Source organism: Barbus barbus, assembly GCF_936440315.1.
Source record: "Barbus barbus genome assembly, chromosome: 11".
In the NCBI taxonomy this organism is placed as follows: domain Eukaryota; kingdom Metazoa; phylum Chordata; class Actinopteri; order Cypriniformes; family Cyprinidae; genus Barbus; species Barbus barbus.
Window position 1 is genome coordinate 23,655,302 of NC_136739.1, and position 24,691 is coordinate 23,679,992.

The following is a 24,691-nucleotide window of genomic DNA, read 5'->3' on the forward strand; positions in this document are numbered from 1 at the left end:
TAGAAGGTCACGTGAGGATAAATGAGTGGGACTTACATACCATTTGTCTTTGTCTTTAGTATTCCTTTTACTCACATATACACTTTACTGCACTGCACAGCACACGGACACTTTATCACTGACATACACTTTACTTTTTATAGAATCTATATAGAATCATATTCTATTTTTATTCTTCATATCTATTTTTATTCTCATATCTATTTGTTATTTTATTTTATTGCTAGTTTATTTCTGTATATATGTTTACTGTACTTTTTCTATTTGTATTTTTGTAAACTTGAGGTTTTTCTTAATTTTGTTGGACAATTTGTTGGACAGTCGTACAATACATTTCACTACATGTCGTACTATGTATGTATATGTATGTGACAAATAAAATTTGAATTTGAGAACAGAGCAAATGTATGCGGCTATAGTTGTTAGCCAAAAACTCTATTTGACATCTATTTGATCAGATAAACAGAGATAATTAGTGCTGGAGCAGAACGCTTGCACCCCTAAATTTAATTCTGAATCAATATGCTCCATCAAAAACCATCTGGCATGCCCCCCCCCTCTCTCGTATCTCCAGTTGTTGTTTGCTCAAGCTGGGCTCTCTTAATCAACACCTGTCCTATTTTTCCCACCATGGTGGCAGGGCTAATGTGATCACGGCTACAAGCGTGTTCCTGTTAATGATTGGGCTCCGGAGCTGTGGGACATCCTCCCGCCCCACAGCTTGGAAACTCCCAGAAGGAGTCGTGTGATGTATATCTGTGTCCGTCACATGACACCTGCATCAACACTCACAGGATCTGGGCTAAACTGACTGCTGGGGGATTATTTAAAGCACTTGTCCTCTACCTACACATTAGTTTTAGTCCCCTCAAAGAGACTTTCCAGTGGTCGTCAGAGTTGTGTTTTTGTCCCTTGTTTTTAATTGTAAGCCATTGGTTTGATCCTCATGTAAGATGCATTTCTCCATTCTATTCATTTCTCATTCTGGTGGCCAAAAATGATTGTTTTTAGCATGTTTTGCACTGATTGATAATAGGGGTGAATATTTTGACAGCTGGATGGCTGAAATTTTAGGATGCACAATATATGAGTACCATACCATATTATAAATTTTGGTCACGCTTCATTTTAATAGCAATTCTTGCTATTATCAAACCATTAACTAGGACTTATGCCTCATTAAACTCCTAATTTGCTGCTTATTAAAAGTCAGTAAGCTTGTTGTAAAGTTTAGGTATTGGGTAGGATTAGGGATGTAGAATATGGACATGAAGAATGTGATTTATAAGTACTAATAAACAGCCAATATGTTATTTAATAAGCATGGCAATATGCAGCTAGTAAATAATGAAAGTTGGTCCCTATACTAAAGTGTTACCGAAATGTATTTTAATTTTATTTTATCGGTCGATATTGGATATGTAATAGTGCATGTACATTTCTCCTGGTTTTACCTTTGTGATTATCTTTAGGACGTCTCAAAATAAATATTTATACAATTTTTCATACTGTACATTATAATAATGTGATGCCTAAATTCACTTTGATTTTGATTTTAGGTTTTCAATGTTTTATTTTGGGATCGGTTTGGTGTGTGTGTGTGTGTTTACTGAGAAAGTAAAATTTATTCAGCAAGTATCCATTAAATTAATCTAAAGTGACAATAAAGACCTTTAGATTTTTACAATTTGTTCTATTAAAAAAATATATATTTTAAATTTACTATTAAATTAGAAAGAATTGAAAATAAATGCAGCCTTGGTGAACATGAGATTTGTATACAATACATGGCAGCTACCAAATATATACTATACGTATATATCGAATAGCTATAATCTGTAAGTGAATGCTTTATATTTTACCCTCTGTATTTGTTGTCAGGTGATTGTAAGGTCAGGACCTGGCACATTTTTCGGACTTGCTATCCACGGAAACTACATTTTTTGGTCTGACTGGACTCGGCGGGCTGTGCTACGGACCAACAAGTTCACGGGAGGAGATACTAAAGTTCTCAGGGCTGATATTCCCCACCAGCCAATGGGAATTATAGCAGTTGCCAAAGACACTAATAATTGTAAGTATTCCAAAATATATGATTGGGCTCTGAGAGTGGCCTCTGAATATTTTATATATGTGTTGCGTGCATTGAATTCACAGTTGAGCTTTCGGTGGTGGTGGCTCTTTTTGATTTCCAAGGAATAGTAGGAATGATATTATTTAGTATGAATGAATGACTTATTTAGTAACCAAGCAAACTAAATTGGAGACATAATTAATATAAAAAAGTATGCTCGAGTCACAGAGGATGCTCTGAACTGTCGCAAATATGAAAAGTAGGACATTGGGAAATCGGTTTAAGAGACTCTTGACGGTTTCTGTTTGTGAGCCTGCTGTGAAGGGTTTTCTCCTCTCATTTGTTTGATCATGCCATATGATTGCAGCTGTCTGCCCCTAACCATTTTTACCTAAGGAATGTTACCAGTCAACACCATCAGACAGAAGTGAGGATAACTGCTGCTGTAATCAACGTGATCTTATTTCAGAAATCTTTCTTTCCTATTCTTTCATCTGACACTATGCCAAGTTAACACACCACCTTTGATTTTTGAGACTCGTTTCCATATTCATGCTGAGTCACAGCAAAACGAATTAGAGATGCTGGAGGCTCTTCATAGGTATGGCTGCTTCATACAGCTCCCAGAGGCACAATGTTCTGGTTTCATAACGTTTCCTGACAGTCTGGATGTTCATTTAAAAGTTCCTTGATCAGTCTGATTAAATGGACAATTCTTTCTAATTCGATTTTGTTTTTCATTATAAATATATACTGCCTGCTTAATAATTAGAGTCAAACTTGCAGAATGTCTTGGTATTTGATTTGACCTTCCCCCAAACCCCCCCCCATCACAGCAGTCAGGCAGCATAAACCAGAAACTTGTTTTCCAGTATGATTTGAGATCTATCCTAAGAACATCTTGTGCCTTAATGGATGTGAGAACATCTGACGTCTGTACAAAGCAGGGTTATTATAGTTAGCAAAAACTGAAACTAAAATGTACACCATAAAAATGTTATTTGAAATAAAAATAATAGCTTTAAGTGAAATGAAATAAAGTATAAAATCTTTTTCAGATTTTAAAACTTTTCGGCTAGTTGCCAAGCCAACATTTTTCATTTTAAATTAGTTTAACTTGGTGTACAAAAATAACTAAAATTAAAACTGAAATAAAAATAAAAACTATATACACTCTAAAATAAATAGCACACAATGTACTGTATTAATATGACAGTATTTTCTGTATTTATTTTTACAAGGGTTTTACCTGTATTCTGTCGGTATGTCTGTCGATCTATCTTTTTATTTAAAAAAAAAAAAAAAAAAAAAAAAAGTCGTGACGTATTGTCAAGTATGGTGACCCATACTCGAAATTGGTGCTCTGCGTTTAACCCATCCAAGTGCACACACACAGCAGTGAGTAGTGAACAAATCCACACACACACACACACACACACACACACACCATGAACACACACCCGGAGCAGTGGGCAGCCATGCTGCAGCGCCCGGGGAGCAATTGGGGGTTCGGTGCCTTGCTCAAGGGCACCTCAGTCGTGGTATTGAGGGTGGAGAGAGCGCTGGACATTCCCTCCCCCCACCTACAATTCCTGCCGGCCGGGGACTCGAACTCGCAACCTTTCGATTACGAGTCCGACTCTCTAACCATTAGGCCACGACTTCCCCCAAAAAGTCAAAAATTTTAGCAGTATACAACACAAAATTAATAAAATGAAAATTCAAAGCTAAAATGAAGAAGAAAGCAAAAAATATAAATATTAATACTGATTCAAAAGTATAATAAAAACTATAATAGTATCTCAATGAGACCAAACTAACATTAGTATTAGAGTCACGTTCAATATCACAAATTTGCATATTTGATTATAGTGACCTAGAAATAGAGCAGAACAGTATAGTTTTCTTCATCCGTTTAAATGAGATTACACTTGCGTTTTAAATTTGTAACAACTTTTTTGTTTTGCTTAGGAACTGCACTTTGTAGGAACTCCAGGGTATTCAGTGAATAAGCCCCCGATGTACTGCATTTGTCAGTATAGTCAGCTCTTTTTAAGAAAGCAAACCTGTTTTTAGCTCAAAGTTTTGTGGATTGCTCACTTCAAAGACTTTGGAATGACTTTCCTCTGTGTTCTTGTTTGTTGCTTAATATTGTTATTTAGGCTTTTTTACATACTCAGAGCACTGTTGTGAAGGTACATGATGCTCCCTTGTTCCTGTGTTTCAGGCGAGCTATCTCCATGCAGGGTTCTGAATGGTGGCTGTGGTGACCTGTGTCTCCTTACTCCAGATGGCACAGTCAACTGCAGCTGCCGAGGAGAGCGGATACTGCTCGATGACAACAGATGTGTGTGTAAGTTTCGCCATGCTTCCCTCAGACTCAGAGTCCCTACATCTCAGAAAGATGTGAAATTACTTTTCTTCATTTATTCCAGCGTTTGTTTTTTTATTTAACTAGTCTTCGCTATGGCTGTTGCTCAGAAGTTTGGGATTTGAATTTTTCCTGTACTGTTTTTGCTATGGGCATGAATGGTACTTCAAAAAGTGTAGCTTCTTGACAAAAGATGTGCTATTGGATCAAAGATATTATTCTAATTTTGGCTTTTATTTTATTCAGAAGTAAATTAAACATCAATTACAAATACAGTTCGAATACATCTTTTCTATGATTAACATAAAGTTTTTAATTTATGAATTAAAATTGATTTGTAGTGTGATTCAAGATTCAAAAACTTTGTCTATCAACCAGTGATAGAAATTTGTCTTGGGTAAAAGGCTCACATATACACAATACAAAAACACACACAACAATTAATAATTAGCCACATAATGAATTTCATTTATATAAAGTTAGTTTTGTTGGCTAGAATTTTTTTTTTACGTCGTTTTGTGTTCTCTTTTATAGCTAAAACATCATCTTGCAACATCCACACTGAGTTTGAGTGTGGAAATGGGGAATGTATAGACTACCAGCTAACGTGTGATGGAATTGCCCACTGCAAAGACAAGTCAGATGAGAAAATGCAGTATTGTGGTAAGTAGCCGATCACAATGCTTTGCTGTATGTACTCTCCACTCCTGCGTTATGAAAGCAGTAAGCACGCAGAATTGGTTTAAGGTGGCAGTTCCATTCCCTGAGGCTTCAACCTAATAAAATGAGCCGCTTCCCCTTACTGCTTTCAACCAGAGGAGCAAATGGGAATAAGCCCAGAGCAAGAGAAAAGTAAATAAGCTTTTTTTGCCCTGATGTGAAAGATTTGCTGTGCTGTTGCTTTCCGTATCGCTAGACAACAGGAGCTGCCGAAAGGGTCATCGTCCTTGCTACAACAGGCGTTGTGTGGCTAACAATCGCTTTTGTGATGGAATGGACGACTGTGGGGACAACTCAGATGAGGCATTTTGTAACAGTGGGTATCTTGTCTATTATTATTTTGACATTTTGCATCTAAATTTCACTTAAGGAAGATATGAATTTTTTTTGCAGTCTATAAAAGAAAATAGGCAGCAGTAAAATATATTGTGACGCTAGTAGGTTTATTTCGGACCATGTTAGCCCTCAAAAATGACACCCAATTTTCAAGCTGTGAAAGCATTTCACAAGTCATTTTCTTTGGAGCTGTTTGGAAGACCCTGTTGTCATCAGTCAATTGTGGTGCATATCATACAGTACAAATATCGTTGCACAATATTTCATTAATTTAAGCACACGTGCAGGTGCTTTAGTCTCTCTGCTCTCAGTGTAAATGAACTGTCTCTGTTCCAGATGTCACGTGTGCTGCATCTGAGTCATCCTGTCAAGATGGAACTTGCATACCAATATCCTCCTGGTGCAACCAGGTCATCGACTGCGCCGATGCCTCGGATGAAAAGAACTGCAGTAAGGCACCGCTGCCCATGTTGCAAATCAGCACACGTTCTTGTTATCCTACTGTAATAATCGCTGCCTTGACGTATCAGACTATTATAGACTACAAATGTAATGCATTCCTAGATAGAACTGAGGATAAATCAATAAACTGCCATTAAAGGGACAGTTCACCCAGAGATGAAAAAAATGTCCTTCCAAATCTTTATGACTGTCTTTCTTCAATGGAACTAAAAAGGCAAATTTTTAAAGCATATCCTGTCCACTCTTTCCCATAAAATGAAAGGGGGCAAAATGACAAAAAGCACCTTAAAAGGATAAGGATACTTGTTTTAAAAGCAAGTCTGAGGGACAGAGGGTCTATATTCCAAGTCTTTTGATGTCATATGATATTGTAGTCATTATTGTAGTCACGTGTAGTGAATTTTTAGTCTAAATTAAGTCAAAACTGCTCTGCTGTAACTTTCAAATCAAATGGCAGCATTGACATCAATGACATTAGAGCCAATGGCATTTGGTATTGAGGTTTTTGTAGAATGCATGACTTCTGAAGTCCATTTTGAGCCATATTTTTAAGCAAAACAATTTCAGTCAGTTTTTCACAAAATAGCTTTCATATGACTTATATATTGCCCTTCAAAAGTTTGGGATCAGTATGATTTTTTAAAAGAAACCTTTTATGTTTACCAAGTCTTAGTTTATTTTTTATTATAAAGCACATTTCTACTGCCTTCAGAGCATTCCAAAAAAAACAAACACAATGACACACACAACATCTTAAAAAGCAAAACATTCATTATGTCTCTCCTAAATCAGATTCAAACGCCATAAAATAAAAATGCTTCTTCAAAGCCGTTTTAAAAGCGAACACAGAGCACGAATGGCTAGAGGTAGATTATTCCATAGCCGAGGACCGGCAATTGAAAAAGCCCGATCCCCTTTTCGCTTAAGTCGGGACCACGGTACCTGGAGTAATTGCTTGTCAGCAGATCTCAAGTTCTTAAGTTTATGAAAGGTAACAAGATCTGACAAATACAAAGATGTGAGACCGTTTAAAATTTTGAAGATTATTACTAAGGCCTTAAAATCGATCCGATATCTAACAGGATGCTAAAACTGGAGTTAAAATGTATTTGGTCCAAAAAAATAATAATAATAATAATTTATGCAAAGCCAAATTTTCCAGTAGCCCCTCACTGCAGAACAAAGATCCAGGGGGTAGGGCTGGGTATCGAGTTCGATACTTTTTAGGCACCGACCGAATTGACTCAATACCATCGACTATCGAAAAACGTCTTGTCATTCAGTTAATCTCATCAACGTCAGTGAGCCCTACCAGGGGACGGGGTTGGATCCACATCTAGATGGTGGAGGGTAGAGATTGGTAGGTTTAGGGTTGGAGATGGGTTTAGGGATCAGGGGGTGGAGACGGGTAGGTTTAGGTATATGTAAGGTGGGAGGAGTTGGATCTAGATCCAACCACGCCCCCTGGATCTTGTGTTCTGCAGTGAGCACCATCTCACCATCTCAAATTTTCAGCAGCTATTACTACAGTCTTGTGACATGGTCCTTCAGGAATCATCTTATATATTGATTTGGTGCTTAAGAAACATTTCTTATTATTATCAATGTTGAAAACGTGTGCTACTTAATATTGTTGTGGAAACTGTGTGACATTTTTCTTTTTCAGGATTCATTGATAAATAAAAAAGTTCAAACGTACATCATTTATTTGAAATAGAAATCTTTTGTAACATTACATGTTTACTATCACTTTTGATCTATTTAATGTACCCTTGCTGAATAGTGTAGTTGTATTTAAATGATACTTTATTACTTTAATGGTGCATTTTAGTAATTTTGGAGACTCAGCTCTATTTACTTTAATTACATTGCAAAGAGTAGCTTGGACAATATTAAGAAAATCATCTTTTGAAAGTCATATGGACAGAAGTCATATTTGGGTGAACTATTGTCTTCATTTTGAATGATCATACAGCTTGGAATAATTTGCGTCGTCTGTTTTGTTATCTCTTGTGACCTAGATAACAAAGTCTTCCCCCCTTTTTTCAGATCACACAGATTGTGCAGACTTTTACAGGATGGGAGTGACAGAAAAGGTCTTTGTCAGTTGTAACAGCACTTCACTATGCGTTCACCATTCCTGGCTGTGCGATGGAGCCAATGACTGCGGAGATTACGCCGATGAGAGGAACTGTCAGGGTAACGCTCACTATAGCTCTCCATTTGTTAGCTTTGCAGCTTGAGGAAGCCAGGTTCCATTAAAATCGAATTAATTTTGTCGAAACACTATTTATGAAAGGGGTAATGAAGCAGAGACAAGCCCCTTTCTTTTTCTCCATGCTTGAAGAGCCTCAAAAGGTGCGGAAGGCTGATGAATAATTATTGGTGATTGTCAGACTTGCGAAGAGCAGACATTTAAACACTCGTGCAAACTGCGGTCCCTTCAAGACCGCTGATGAAAAGGTAGCATAAAAATTAGTCTTGGCAGGTTTCAGCTTATTACTCATTAGCGTGTCAGTAGTTTCAAATAGAAAGCAAATGTGGAATTTATCGGAGAAGACCTGTTTGAATGGAGATGTACTTTTAATGAGGCAAGTGCACTTTTACACCCTTATAGTTCCATAGAGAATTGCATCACATAACGATTTAATCTGCCTGGGAGCGATTTTAGGGAGGGAATAATGACCCAAACAACCGCTGGACCAAATTCCCACTACACTAAGCAAATCTTGGACTTATTTACGCTCTCCATGATCAAACATGTTTTTTTCTCTGACTGCCGCAGTCTCCCACGGGCAGAAATGTGCAGAAGGCCACTTCGCCTGCCCCAGCGGGAACTGCATCTCCAGCGTGTGGCTTTGTGATGGGCAGAAGGATTGTGAAGATGGTGCAGATGAGTTCCAGTGTGGTAAGCATGACTGGTATTAGCCTCCCATTGCTTTCACTCGGCTTGATTTCTCATGTGGAGCGAGAGATTATGGCCCACCTCTTGAGATGAGCTTTGAATGCGGAAACCAATTCAGCTGCTAATACTGAGGTCAAGAGAAGCATTTTCAGGTGATAAAAACCAATCTCCATGTGTACCTGTGCCCTTGGAGGCTTGCGTGTATGTATATAACTGGATCCCTCAAAGCATTTTCAGTTCACAAAACGGTTGTATGAAATTCAGATAGATAGACATAAGATTATATATTCTACATTTATAAATTAGTTTTAGTTATTTATTTATTATGTATGCATTTAGTTATTTATTTATTTATTTTTGAATGAATGGATGAATTAGTGAATTAATTGCTTTTTTTAAACAACCTACAGTATACACCTCATCTAATGTGGACATACTCCTTTTTTAGAATTGAAAGGGTGTTTTTTTGCTTAAGATGGCACGACATCTTTGCTCACTGTCAGCACTGTGAATGGAGATAGGATATCTGCAGATATAGCAAGAGAGCATCAGACAGTTGAGGAGAATCATTTGAGAACCAATCTTTCCTGCTGCGACCCTTAATTTCATTCTCCATGCTGTAACCCCAGGAGTGGACCACTTTAACTCCTTTGGCAGGCAGAGTCTGTCTAGAATAGAAGTGAAAGGGGAAAAAAAAAAATTGGCTTAGATATAAACTGTCGTCTCTGTCATCTGCTTTCCTGCTATCGCAATTTGCACATGTATGGGCATGTTGACGTATAATTACATTCCATCAGACCTGAGAAATGTCTTGATCATGCAAGAATTTGATTAAAAAACAAAAAAAACAAGTACTATTCAAAAGTTTAAGTTTTTGTAAATTGGTGATGTTTTTTAAAGTAGTCTATTATGCTCACCAAGGCTGCATTTATATGATCAAAAATACAGTGTAGGGTAGGCAGTAATATTGTAAAATATTATTACAATTTAAAGTGACTGTTGTAAAATTAAATTTTTCCTGTGCTGAATTTTCAGCAGCCTTTACTCCAGTTTTCACATTATCCTTCAGAAATTATTCTAATATGCTGATCTGGTATTCAAGAAACATCTATTTACTGAAAGCAGGTGAAAATAGCTGTGCTTCTTAATATATTGTGGGAATGGTGATACAATTGACTTTTTTTCAGAATTCTTTGATGAATAGAACATTTCAAAGACCAGTATTTATTTGAAATAGATTTTTTTTTTTAATAGTATACGTCAATTTATTTGTTTTACACTTTTTCCACAATATAAATTCTGTTCATTTTAAATCCATATATGATCTGAAATATTAATTTGTCAACTTTTAGAAGTGCACTAGCATGTACACATACTGTATGAGAATAAAAACAATATTTTCATAGGGTAAAGGTGTTGCTCAACACAAAGAACAGAGATAGATGTGTCTGCTAGTTCTATATATTTGAGATGAACGACAGGATGAAAGTGTGATTACACAACAAAAAATGCAGAAAATACAATTATTCTGCTTTTTTGCATCTTAATGTAAAAACCACTCCAACAAAGACTGGTGTATTTATGGCGAGGGGTTGTAGAGTGTTGTGTTGCCGCCGTTTTTAGAGAGCACAAGTAATGTAAGTGTAATCCAGAGGTCTACTGCCAAGTCTGCTGAATTTAGAAATAAAGAAGCCATCTCTAAAAGCATTCGGCTAGAGATGAGTCCTAAATTGTGGATGTCATTTTTCTAAGCACTGTTATTTGTGGCTCTCAAACTCCTTTGTTGATAGACTCCTCCTGTCTGTGGAACCAGTTTGCTTGTTCAAAAAACAAGTGCATAGCGAAGCAGTGGCTCTGTGATGGCGAAGACGACTGTGGAGACAGGGTGGATGAGAGTGTAGATCTCTGCGGTACGCATGTGACCTCTCCTTCCATTCTGTGCAACTGTAAATATTGTTTTTTGGTGCCTCAAAGGCTGCGTTTTGAATGATTTGAGTTTACAATGCAACTATTATAAATTGGGCAATTATGAAAATGCAATCATGCTTTAGTATATTAGTAAATATTTGTAGTAAACAAATGTTTGATTGGATTGTAATGAAATGTCAGTGAGATATTAATGATATTGCTATGTTCTTAATAACGCCAAATGCAATTAAACACGATAAATAGTTTTCAGAACTTGATAAGCAACAATGAAAATCCAAATGTATGCTGAGCATTTGCTAAAAAGCTTTCATAAATTACTGTGTGATTGCTCTAGATATTCAAGTCGGCTGTGATTTATAATCAATAGACCTGAGCAACATTTAATGGTGCATTACTATCAAAATATTCTCCAGGCTCGGTGACCTGCGCCCCAGGGTTATTCAGTTGTCCAGGCTCGTATGCATGTGTTCCCAAGCGCTGGTTGTGTGACGGGGAGAGAGACTGTCCCGATGGCAGCGATGAACTGGCTGTGGCTGGCTGTGGTAAATATTCTCATTGATCTGTTTAAAATGTCTTCTGCATGTCAATGTGTTATCAATGAAAGCTCCCTTCAGGTGTTGTTTTAACAGCTATGTCGGCCATTCATTATAATTGCCTATTTGATACGTGCTCAGGTCAGGATTTAAAAACTCATTTAAATGACATCCAAAGAATAAGATATATTCTTAACCATAGGCACTTCATTCGTGATGCATTTTGTAACATGTTAGACTGCAGGCTGTGGTAGAGATGGATTTGGCAGATATGACTAGTACCCCAAGGTGAAATAAGCCTTAGTGAGAATTAATTAAGCTCAAGGTCCTGATGTTTACCCCCCGCAGCTCCAAATAACACATGTGATGAGAATTCCTTCAGATGCCTCAACAAAGGCTGCATTCCAAAACACTTTGTTTGCGACCATGATGACGACTGTGGAGATGGCTCGGATGAATCGGTTGAATGTGGTAAGCATCTTTTCTTGAAATCTGCCTTAATGAGTAATATTTATTTGCTTTTCCTATATTCCAAAAGTATAGTTTCAGACTTGGGCTTTGAATAAGCAACAAACCGAGAAGCAGAGCCCTTGAGAAATGCTTTTTTTCTGTCTTTGGTCACTATAGTTACCTGCTTCTCCCTTATGGAATTTGCAAAAGCTAATTTTATTTATAACGTAAACTGAATACCACAAAAATCAACATTGAAATAGTACAAATATGCAGTGTTTTAATGGAAAAACTGTGGCATTTCTCAGTTAATTAAAGCTCTACTGTGAGCCTTAGGCTGCTCTGTGCTCGTATTATTTGTACTATACAGTCTTAATTAAGAAGAACAATTTCAAGAATAGTCAGTACTTTAATTATTGGGGTTTTCTAAAAATGTCTTAGAACTATATTTTACTTAAAGCTGAAATATCTGTGGGCTTTTTGATGGAGAACTTGGGCCCTGGTCTTCACAACATGAAAGGACAGCCTCTCCACAGGACATCACCCCAGTTCATAGAGTAGACTAGAACTGCACTAGAACTTACTGAACTGAAGTTGAAATATGAACAAAAGAGATTCAACGAGAGTTCTCATTAGTTCTTAGAAAGTCTAACCCAAGACATCTGCACATTATTTTATTGAAAAGTAACATCACATATTCATCTTCAAGTTTCACATATTTCATCCATTATGTCGTAATTTACTAACACCTTATGTCATTTAATATTATTTTGGATAATATATGTCTTCTTTCTTTCTTTCTTTGGAAAACAAAATGTATTTTATCATTATTTAGCAGAGTGTAATGTAATGGATTTCTCAAGTCAGGTGGACAGTATTTCATAGTAGTTTTGTGGTGAATTTTTATTTGTCCTTTTTGGAGCCTGACTGTAAATCGCTGAACAATTTAATTGTAAAAAGAGCAGCTTGGACATTCCACTAAAAATCTGCTTTTGTGTCCCAGATGAAAACGTAATCAAACTCGTTTTTGTGTGAGCTATCCCTTTAAGATCTCTGTTTGATAGTGAAATGTGTCACTATGCTGACAGTCTTCACTCTTTACGCAGTGTACCGCTCATGTGGGCCGGATGAGTTCCGCTGTGCTGATGGCCGATGTCTTCTCAGCGCCCAGTGGGAGTGTGATGGTTTCCCAGACTGCCTTGACCACTCTGATGAGCTGCCCCTCAACCTCAAATGCCTGGCTGCCGGTAATGGCCCAACAGAGCTGTGCCTGAAATATGTTTGACTGATGGATGTGGAGCTTACTGAACATCTGAGGGAATACAAGTGGCCAAGGAACATCATGGATAAAAGCAGGGGGCTGAAGTGGATAACTTTGACCTGCGGGGATGGCATGTTTTCAGCAGAGCGTACCAAGTATTTATTTAAAAAAGCCTTGCACTTACTGGCAGTTGCAGGAAGCTTGAAATAACATTTGGCTTTTGTTGAATTGCAACGTTATGCCCTCTAGCTTAGTAGAGTTAAAGCCATCCAACCATTCATGCTTTGTCCAAAAGCATTTTTACATTCTCAGCTTGGTTTTCAACATTGCAAGTTTGAATTATTTGTATTGCTTTGGACTTTTCCTTAATATGTTTCCTTTGTTTTCACTTTCCTCCTTTATTTCTAGAGAGTTTATGCAACAGTTCCTTTTTCATGTGCTCAAATGGCCGCTGTATATCTGAGAAGAGTTTATGTGACTTGAAAGATGACTGTGGAGATCGCTCAGATGAGAAAAACTGCAATGTCAATGAATGTCTCAACCGTCGTGTCAGTGGCTGTACGCAAGATTGCCAGGACTTACCAGTGGGATACAAGGTCGAATATATATTTATACATTGATCATTACTATAGTGTAATTAATTGTAAAGAAAATAATTATTAAAACAATTTGTATATTGTAAATACATTCAGTAACACTTTAGAATAGGGAACACTTATTCACTATTAACTATGACTTTTCCCTCAATAAATTCCTAATTTGCTGCTTATTAATAGTTAGTAAGGTAGTTGTTAAGTTTAGGTATTGGGTAGGGTTAGGGATGTAGAATAAGGTCATGTAGAATAAGGCATTAATATGTGCTTAATTAGTACTAATAAATGAATAATATTCTAGTAATATGCATGCTAGTTAAGAGACCCTAAAATAAAGTGTTATCATACATTCTTTATAAAAAGGGAAATTTTTAACATATATAAATGAATTAGATTAATTTATGTAAGTTTGGGTATTGTATTACATTTTGTCCTAAATCAGCACTTCATTGTTTTATCCTGCTTTCTTTAAGGACACGCTTAATCAACAAGTTGCTGTGGTTAGTCTCGCTACATATTTAAGGTTCTTGTGTCGCTCAAGGCCATTTTTTTTACCCGAAGTGACTTCTCCTAACACTTATGCACAAATTGACGTCTTTCATAATATAATCTTTTTTTTTTTTTTTTACAAGCTACAAGATTTTGTAACACTTAATTTTTTGGGGTCTCTTGACTAGTTGCTTATTAGCATGCATATTACTAGAATATTAGCCATTTATTAGTAATAATTAATGACTTATACATGATCTTATCCTACATCCCTAATCCTACCCAGTACCTAAACTTAACAACTACCTTACTAACTATTAATAAGCAGCAATTTAGGAATTTATTGAGGAAAACATTGTAGTTAATAGTGAATAAGTATTCCCTATTCTTAAGTGTTACCAAATATTTTTTTAGCTTGAACATTTACAGAATCAATGACTTTTTATGCAGAGCATTTAAGTTCATCAGCAATTTCATATCATAGTTGAATTGCAGTCATTCATTTGCTCACAATAACTGTGCTTGTACTGCATAATTTATTTAATTGCATTTAATTATTGCATTATTTTTGGTCATTATATTATATTCATTATATTAAAAGTATATTTATGCTAAAGTATGACAATTACAAATGTATACAGTATTATTAAGTCTTCTGCAGAAATACACATGTGATCAGATATATAAAAATGGAAAGGGCAAGAAAGATTTTTAAAATCTTAGACTATTTTTATTTGTTATGCATTTGCCACATATATTCTGTTTTAAAACAGAAAATCTTCCTTGGGAATATATAAAATCATTAATGTCTTATTTCATGTGACTTCAGTTTTTGCACAAATGTGACTGAAGAATTGCTTTGCAGAACTTACTGTGTTTTTGTTTCTGCAACATCTTGTCACTGAATTACTTTGGCAAACATATAAAGAACAAAGTAAAAAGCTATGGGAATGATTTGGGCCAGTTTTGCTTCATTGGTATTTAATTGGCATGCTCAGATCAAGTTTAAACAAAGGCTTGTGCCTTTGGGAGCTGTCTAGAGGCATGCCATAAGGAGGGAGATTTTTGAGCTAATTCTCTCGAGTTACAGACACTTCTGCAGTGTTACTGATGGGCAAACTTGGTGTCAGGAATGCCATGTTCACATGACCTGTGATCATCAAAGGTGTTAGGAGGCTGTGTCATTCCCTGGCAGATTTCTAACCAGTCACCCTAAAAATCGATAAAGACATCACAGATACTGTAGGTACTGTAGTTGAGTCAGATCCTGTAGGTAAAGAGTCTGACCTCATTCACTGTGGTATAAATGAAGGGATGTTGAGAAAAGCCCTTCAGGTTACAGCTGAGCAAAGAACATATCACAAGTAATTCAATGAGCTACAATGCAACAAATTTGGTAATTTAAAATGTTTGTGATTCATCGTTATCAGTAAAATGCCAGCACTTTTGTTCTGGTGCAACTTTTAAACCAAATTATTATTTTTTCAATGGAGCAGGTGACTCAGAAATAAGTGAACCCCATTCACTTTGATTTGTGTGGAAAAGAGCACTGTGAACGTTTTTGCCTGACATCTCTTTGTGTGTTTTAAGTGATTTGGAATTACATGCAAATGACCTCAAATCATGGCACCATTTTCATTTTTTGAGTATTATCGCTATAAGTTTGTAAAATGGTACTGAAATGAAGTGGAATTTTGCAGAGTGGTCTCAGCAAAGTGGTTTCTTTTTTTATAATTTGCAATTTCCTGGTTTTGAATTAAAACATCTCTATAATTTCTTCACCAATGTGTCTAGTGTAAGTGCTGGCTGGGATTTCACCTGAAGAACGATGGGAGAACATGTGTTGACATTGACGAATGCTCCACCACGCTACCCTGCAGCCAAAACTGCACCAACACTTATGGTTCCTTTAAGTGTTTTTGTGTAGACGGCTATGAAGCTTCAAGAAAAGACCCCAACAGCTGCAAGTCTCTTTCAGGTAAATATCACTTAGTGAATTCCCCCCAGAATGTGTTTCATCTAAACTTGATGGTTTCAGGCTTTGTTAACTTGACAATTGTCCATCTTCATCACATCAAGTAACCTTTTTATTTCTCACAGCTGAAGAACCCTTTCTTATACTTGCTGATCTTCATGAAATCAGAAAATTAAGTGTTGATGGATCCAATTACACTCTTCTGAAACAGGTAAAGCTCTACGTCAACTGTTTTCTAATTATGTTCTCTCATTTATTGTTTATTTTCATATCCCAATTTATCGAAAGGCTGCCCATGTAATCTGAACAGCTGAGACTGTTGTACTGCTTCATGAAATTGTTACTGGACTTCAGAGACCAGATCATAAGATAGAACTGCTGTGTTTGTAAAAGCCTAATAGAAGACCAATTAAGCTGTGGTGACATGACTGTGATAACAACACCATGTCTATTGTCTCCTATGCCCTTTGAAAACACTAATTGAAGTCATTAACTAGTGTCCCGGCTTGGTGGAGCTTCACATGAAAGAATTAAAAACACTCCTTCTGTTGCTGGTCTTGAAAGCGAGGACTGCTGTATACATTTTACATTAAATTCAGTTAAACCAATTAATGTCAGCAAAACCATAACAATTAACATTAATAAAATTAACCCTTTGACATGTTAACATTAAATCTTATACATATTCAGACAGACTTGTCAATGGATTATAAACTTTAAAAAAAATATATTATGTAAATTTTACATGTAAACATCAATTAACATTTTGTGAAGCAAAAAGCTCTGTTTGTAAGAAATAAATTCGTCATTAAGATATTTTTAGTGAAAACGTCATCTTGTCTGAATCAGGAGAGAAATACACACTGATCAAGCACTGTTCAAAGCCAAAACAGTCCAAAATAGTTTGAAATAACCAAAAAAGAGTTCAAATACCGGTTACAAATAATCAAAAAGTAAACAGACATAATTCTACACCGAAATGAACAATAATGCAAATTGTACAGGATAAGCCAAGATTAAATATTATGAAAAATAAGTGTTACTTTTATTTCAACAGTTATTTCGATTTATTTTGCTGTCACTAAAAATAGTAATTCCTATATAGTATATCAGCATTACACTGATCATCAGCCTGGTCTTTGGCTATTAAAATATCCATTACAAATTTTTTGTCTTTATTTTTAGGTTCTATATCACAGGTGGTTCTTTGTTTGCAATGATTAAACGTTTTGGTAACACTTTATTTTAGGGTCTCTTAACTAGCATGCATATTACTAGAATATTATCCATTTATTAGTACTAATTAAGCACATATTAATGCCTTATTCTACATGACCTTATTCTACATGCCTAATCCTACCCAATACCTAAACTTAACAACTACCTTACTAACTATTAATAAGCAGCAAATTAGGAATTTATTTAGAGAAATATCGTAGTTAATAGTGAATAAGTGTTCCCTTGTAACGGTTGCTGTCCAAGAAGGCAGAAGGACGAGGATTGCAAGCAGAATATATTTTAATAAATGAAACGGAGGAAAACACAGGATGCACAGCATTAAATCCAACATTACATTAAGACTAGACGAATACAGGAACTAAACGGAATGCTTATAAAGGAACAGGAAACAATAGAGCAAACTAGATAATTAATTAAACACAGGTGACAGGACTAAATGATGATTACGAATTAACTAATGACTGGAAATACCAAAAAAGGGCAAAACAGGAAACTAGGCAGAAACCAAATTGTGACATCCCTGTTCTAAAGTGTTACCAAAGTTTTTTTTTTTCTTCTGCATATTCAAGAGCTTGTCTGACACAAGTTTGGTGCACATCATGAATGGTTCTATGAAATGTCATTTTGACTTTATATGTGACTGCCATTTTTGATTGGCCTAGTGTGACAAGTTGAGTTTTCCTGTGCTATTATCCACATCTGGTGTCATTAGAGGCCTATAGTCATTACCATCGAAATGATGATTCTTAGTCAAATGTGAGTTTCCTCAATTCAGCGCTCATTACATTATTCATACCAATTGAGTCTGTCATCCAGGGGAATGTCTATAGGGCTCTCAGAAAACTCTCCCCTTTATGGAGAATCTCATCAGCAATCATCCAATTTCATTTATTCCATTTTGTTTAATATGAGTGAAGGAAGGAAAGCTTTTGTACTTAAATATGAGTGGCCCCTGTGGCCTCTTCTTGACAATGGAGGTCTTTGTTGACCTCACACTAGCATAGTGCATGATCTCATTTGCTGTATGGAATGCAAGTTAGCTATTTATCGAGCTGCCATACTGTATCCATAATTAAAGCATTGCCTGTCCCTTCAGTTTGAAGCATTGCCAGTGCAGTAAGTAAGCGAAAATGTGCAGTTACCTGGTCATTAGAAGCCCACTTTTATCACCCTGAATGGGTTTATTTGGCAGTAATGACTGGCTGACTGTATATTATCCAGCTCATTATTTATCATCTAACATCTAGGGAAAAATAGTTCATTACATCATAGACAACATCCCGACTAGTAACAAGATACAACTGCAACAATATTGCTATATTAATGTATAGCCTATTCTATTGCAAATGTCCAGTTCATATTACTTCTTATTGGCTAGTTAACTAACACATTTTCCTCTTACAGCTGTTTTTGTCTTGTAATGGTGCTTTTTCCTTCAAAATTATGTTTTAGTTAGTTAGTTAGTTAGTTTGTTTTGTTTTGTTTTTTAAAGTGTGCTAAATTGATCAAAAGTCCCAGTAAAGAGATTTGCATTGTTACAAAAGATGTTCATTTTATTTGTGGAGTGTTTATTTACACTAACTCCGGTTTCAGTGGTGTGGATGGTAAGGAGTGTGCTTTTTGACGCGATCGACCCAAGTTCGAACCCGCCTTCTGCCAAACTTTTTTTCTCCAATTTCAAATCTCATATCGCATCGGAAAGACACTTATTTTCAATAAAAAGGAAAGAAATAATTAAAAAGTTGAAAATAAAGTATCCGGTAGGGTTAGGGTAGGTGTAGGGAGGGCTTTATTGTCCCAATAAGGTGGCATCCATTTAATAACCTAATTTGAATTAAAACTATAATTTACACTCAATACGTTAATTTTGCATACGGTTTTATAATGTACTACAATACTGAGGTGCAGATAAATGCCACTATATGCAATAAGCAGTATAAACAGCAGAAAATCTTGCTATTTTAATATAGTGTAAATAGAATCTATAGCTATTTGCACTGTGTAAATGGCATATTGTTAAAAATACTGCTATTTTCACTTAGTGTAATTAGCATCCATCGCTAAGAAAATATGCTATTTGCACTTTATTTCTGTATTTGTTTTATTTTTTTTATCAATTGTCTATTCATCAGAATAGAAGCCTGAAAAAAAATTATATATAATTGTTTTCCCCAAAATATTAAGTAGCACAACTGATGTCAACGTTGTTTAAAAAAAAAAGATAGATAGATAGATAGATAGATAGATAGATAGATAGATAGATAGATAGATAGATAGATAGATAGATAGATAGATAGATAGATAGATAGATAGATAGATAGATCAGTTTTTCCATCACAGGAATAAATATGTAATAAAGTAATAATATTTCACATTCATTCATTCAATTATTCTGTCTTTTTTTGATGAATGCAGTTTAATTGAGGTGATTTTTTTGACAAGTAGAAACTGACCATCTTGGCAAGACACGATAGTTATAGATAGTGTTTCTGGCCTTACTATAAATGCTCATGACCTCTAATAGATCTCTCTTGTACGTTCTAACTGATGTCACATGAAACATAACTTGTTTGTGGCCTTAAGATAAGGCTGCAGGTTCTTGCCACAAGATAAGGCTAAAGGTCTTTTTGGGTCTCACAGTGCTGATGATCTGATGGTGGTATCAGAGCTTTTCTTCATCTGTCATCATGCCTGTCGCCTGATCTTAGCAGCCATGGTGAAGTGGGCAAAGGCAGGGGGGCTAGTAAGCGGTAGACTGAGTGACAGTGGCCTGACGTGAACATGACAGTAACGAATGTACCCTTAGCATTTCCTCTGAAGGCTCTCTGAACTGCTTCCCTAGATTCTGAAGCCAGCATCCACATGCATCCAATAGCACACCGCGTCCTCGTCCAAAATCAATACTATGAAGAGACATCAAAATAAATTTATTCTCTGTATGTTTCATGTCTGTAGTAAATCCTTGCTAGATCCTGTCGAGATAAGCGTACACGGAAGTTGGTAATTAAGCCCTCCAGCTAACTGAATAGCAGAACAAGGCGTAACATCTCATTCTTTTTTGTTCTGCATACTTGATCTATGTCTGCTGACTGCAGCCTTTACTCAGCTAATACATCACACTGACTGCGCTAACAGTCACATTTGTTGTGCAGTTAATTAATTCACCTCTATTACCTCTATGTTGTGTTTCCTTCTCATTTCTGTAGGGCCTTAACAACATTATCAGCTTGGATTTTGACTACAAGAAGGAGTTCATTTACTGGATTGACTCTAGCAGACCCAGCGGCCGGAGGATAAACAGAATTCGCCTTAATGGCAGTGACCTCAAGGTGTGTCTGATTTCTCATTTCTCTTAATAATTATTATGGGTCACAAAGGACCAACAACAATGGTAAAAGGTCTGAACTAACCGTAATACACCATGTTTGCAACAGGGATGCGATGAAGAGGTCTAAAGTCAATATCTGAATGTTAGACATCTGTAGCCATACAGCCATAAATATAAAAGCTCAATTTAGCATTATTTCAGGGACTCATTAAGGTCACATGGTTAGCGCTTAGATGCACATCTCTGCCATGTACCTGCTGAGCAACACTTTTCCCCATCTCATTAGCTTTATTGCAGGGGCCAAGAGCCTCATTTGGCTTCATTACACAGTGTTGCCCCCTCCTGATTTATCACCCCTGCTCAGCACAAGCTAAAGCCATTTGAAATTCATTAGCATTCGTGGGTGTAATCTTCAGGATTTTGGAAATGGAGACAATGCAAGCTTGTACAATATGTTTAGATTGGGTAGGAGACCTTTACCCATCATTAGCTGGGAATATAATGATGCAGCTCCATTGCGGAAGAACAACCTAATTGATGCTTTTATTTAAATTCATTATTTACTGACATGGAGACGCAGTACATTCTTCTCCTAGTATGGTAGAGATATATAAATAATAATAAAACTGACTTTGACTTAATATACAAGTGTCTATTCAAAACAGTGTTTCGGGAAAACTGTTTATGAAGAACCCTCCACAATAATTTTTCATGATTCCACTGAAAAGCAAATTAGGTACATCAGGTATACACACTCAGAAAAAAAGGTGCAAAAGTTGTCACTGGGGCAGTAAGTACACTTTGGTATGTACACTTTAGTTACTAATATGTACCTTTAAAGTGCTTAAACGCACCCTTTAGGGATAAATAAGGTACAGTGGTGAAAGTGTACCACTCTGGGAACAGCTTTTGTAAAAAAATGTCTGATCAAGATTCAATAATAGCTTCTACCCTAATTTCATAATTTCATGTTTAATGGAACTGCTACTTCTGACACACAAATCTAAGACTACACACTCATTTTACTTAATTAGTCATAACACATCTCAGATTGCTTACTATTAACACTTTTTTTTCAGCTGTTCTTCAGTTCTGAATGTGTTGACTTTCTAGCAGCTCTCTAGTTAAATTATTTAGATGTAGGTAGATTTATTCCATAACTTAAGTAATTTTCAACCAAAATCTTTAATAGAAGTAATTTTCAACCACAGTAAGGAATGCCATCATGTTATAGTAATTTCCCCTAAAATCAGAGATGCTGCTTATTAAAATTAAAGCCATACTATATATTTCTTAATGTTGTTGCATGATTAATTAAACTTGGATGACGTTAAACTCACATCAGACTATTTGATACTTTTCACTTAAGACAACTGATCATATCTTTATTGATTCTTTCTTAGAATTGCTTTCTCTTGCTTACAACTAAATCTAAATTCTTCAGTTATCTTACTCCACCATGAGTACGACCGTCAGACCTTTCACCTGCAGCATTGTCTAATTTTTATTTATGCATTTTTAGAATTGCTTATATTGCTTTGAACTAAACCAACCAATATATGAACAATACAACCAATATTTAAATCTGTTTATTGCCTTTGAATGCTCAGATATGTGCGCGAGTCACTGCTGCACATATACTGTATATATGTATGCATGTATAGATGTATAACTTAATGTACAGTATGTATGTATGAATGTTGCCTGCGATGATCTCCCCAAGTCAGATGTACTGCATTAAAGCATTGAATAACGATTGTTTATTGCAAATCATTTATCGCAAACTCTTTATGAATAGGGAATAGAGCTACAGATGTTTTTTTGATGCTAAAGGTGTAGCCTGCATATTTATTACCACATAATCAGCATTTTTTTTTTTTTACAGACTTCAGATGCATTATTTTGCACAATTGATAAACGGAAGCGAGGCACAATCTATAAGACAGCCTCTAGCAACAAATGTTTGGATTCTGCGAACAGTGCGCTATGGGTTTGATCACTGTAATGTATTGAGTAACTCCTGCCATGGAGCACGTTTGGCATGATGCCTCAGGCAGTGCCTTTGGTGTGGTTCAATAAGGGAATTTGTCTATTAATATATAATGGGCCAAAGTTGAAATGCTATATGGCCTCATTAGTTAGCATGCTGAACCACTCTATACGACTGTCAGTTATATATTTTGTCTCAGTGTTATGTGAATACTGAAATCTGTGTTGGTAGTAGGACACATGCCATAATTAAAACCTTTCAATAATACCATAAGATGATTTTGGATATAATTTACACATATATAAATTGCAGCTATTCTGAGAATCATTCGTCATGTGATTTTGTGATGTATTCAAATGTTGACATTTTCGATGAGTTAGCCTTCATTTCCACACAAGGCAATCCTTCAAATCAGAGCTCGACTAGATCACTAGAATACCAGAAGCTCTTTCTTTCCCACTCGGAATATTAATGTTTTCTCTCATCCTGTCATCTGGAGACACTTTCCTGAGTGGGGAAATGTTCCTCAATCATTGACATTTCAGAGAATTTTTCAAGCTCAGCTTTGCTGAAATTAATGCTGAAGGGGCGGTCTTGTCAATTGCCACAGCTACAACCGCTCTGTCAGATGATGATGATAGAGAAGATCTCAAAGCTTATCATGTCTTGAAGTGACAGCCTATGTTGGGACAGCAAAGTTTGTGTTTTATTAGCATGCGATGCCATATTAGCTTCAGGCACGATACCAAACAGATAGAATAACTAATTTAAAGGAATTATTTATTCACTCATTCTGGACCTGAATGACTTGCTTTCTTATGTTGAACTAGGGTGACCATACCGGCCATTTTTACGGGACGCGTCCTTGCCAGGATTTCTATATTGCCTAAAATATACAGGTTTTGGCTGTTTGCACTGTGCAGGTTGATCGTTGTGTGACATTCATGAGAGCTATAGAGAGCAGAGCAGATGGCTCCTTATGCTTTCGAATTGCTCTCGCGCATACCTTGGTGTCTATTTTGATCGGTGCGCAGTGACACTTCAAGTCAAACGAGCGAACAAACACGAACAAAAGCGAACAAAAACTCGCAATTGTGAGAAAAACAGTCAGAATTGTGAGATAAAAAGTCGCAATTACCTTGTTTATTTTTTTATTCATTGGCGGAAACGGGCTTCCATACGTGTCCCGTATGAACGGCACATATGGCCACCCTATGTTGAACACAAAAGGAGGATTTTGAAGAATATTCTGGTCACTCTTTTCTATGCAATTACAGTGAATGGAGACCAGATCATTCTGATCCATGAATGAATCATTTCACAAATTCAGCAAAATGAAGTCATCCATTGTGAAGGAATCATTCTTTTTATTCACATCTTTTCAGTGAATCACTATCCAGTTCATACAGGTCAGAATGATTCATAATTCATAACTGATCTGGTTCAGCTCACTGACTCTAAATTATTACATTTCAGCCTGTTCCTCAAACAAAGACTTCAGAGGGCAAAAACAGCGTGGTGCATTATATGGACTACTTTTTTTGGTGATTTTGTTTTGAAGCTTGAAAGCACAATGTCCTCTTTAATGAAATTGCATAAAAAAGCAACTAGTCGTCGATTACAGAATTTCTACTTTTGTGTTCTGCCGACAAAAGAAAACCATACTGGTTTGGAACAACATGAAATTGAGTGAATAATGACAGAATTTTCCATTTTTGGCTGAACTATTACTTTAATGACCTGTTTTTCCATTATCCTACTTGCTCATTAAAGTAATATTATGTGATAAGATTATAGTGACTGATCTAAATGCCTCTTATTTGCTTTATTAGATTGTTCACCGAACAGCTGTGCCAAGTGCGCTTGCTGTGGACTGGATTGGGAAGAACTTGTACTGGTGCGATGTGGAGAGAAAGACGCTGGAAGTATCCAAATCTAACGGTCTATACCCCACTGTCTTAGTAAGCTCTGGCCTGAAGAACCCAACGGACTTAGCTCTGGATGCTCAAACCGGGTACAAATGCTTCCTTTTCAAA

At 36.2% G+C, this 24,691-nt stretch overlaps 1 protein-coding gene across 1 annotated transcript in view; it reads left to right on the forward strand.

The window, feature by feature from the left end:
• LOC306876901 (low-density lipoprotein receptor-related protein 1B-like) overlaps positions 1–24,691 on the forward strand; it is a gene marked incomplete at its 5' end in the record, with an annotated part of 297,950 nt that overhangs the window by 236,971 nt on the left and 36,288 nt on the right. The window contains 16 exons of the mRNA XM_079428350.1: positions 1,882–2,074; positions 4,302–4,427; positions 4,980–5,108; positions 5,362–5,481; positions 5,838–5,951; positions 8,013–8,162; positions 8,749–8,871; positions 10,659–10,778; positions 11,211–11,339; positions 11,679–11,801; positions 12,887–13,027; positions 13,450–13,637; positions 15,918–16,101; positions 16,224–16,309; positions 20,544–20,666; positions 24,488–24,669. Coding sequence (XP_079284476.1) covers positions 1,882–2,074; positions 4,302–4,427; positions 4,980–5,108; positions 5,362–5,481; positions 5,838–5,951; positions 8,013–8,162; positions 8,749–8,871; positions 10,659–10,778; positions 11,211–11,339; positions 11,679–11,801; positions 12,887–13,027; positions 13,450–13,637; positions 15,918–16,101; positions 16,224–16,309; positions 20,544–20,666; positions 24,488–24,669 — 2,231 coding nt within the window. The remainder of the gene's footprint in view (positions 1–1,881; positions 2,075–4,301; positions 4,428–4,979; positions 5,109–5,361; positions 5,482–5,837; positions 5,952–8,012; positions 8,163–8,748; positions 8,872–10,658; positions 10,779–11,210; positions 11,340–11,678; positions 11,802–12,886; positions 13,028–13,449; positions 13,638–15,917; positions 16,102–16,223; positions 16,310–20,543; positions 20,667–24,487; positions 24,670–24,691) is intronic.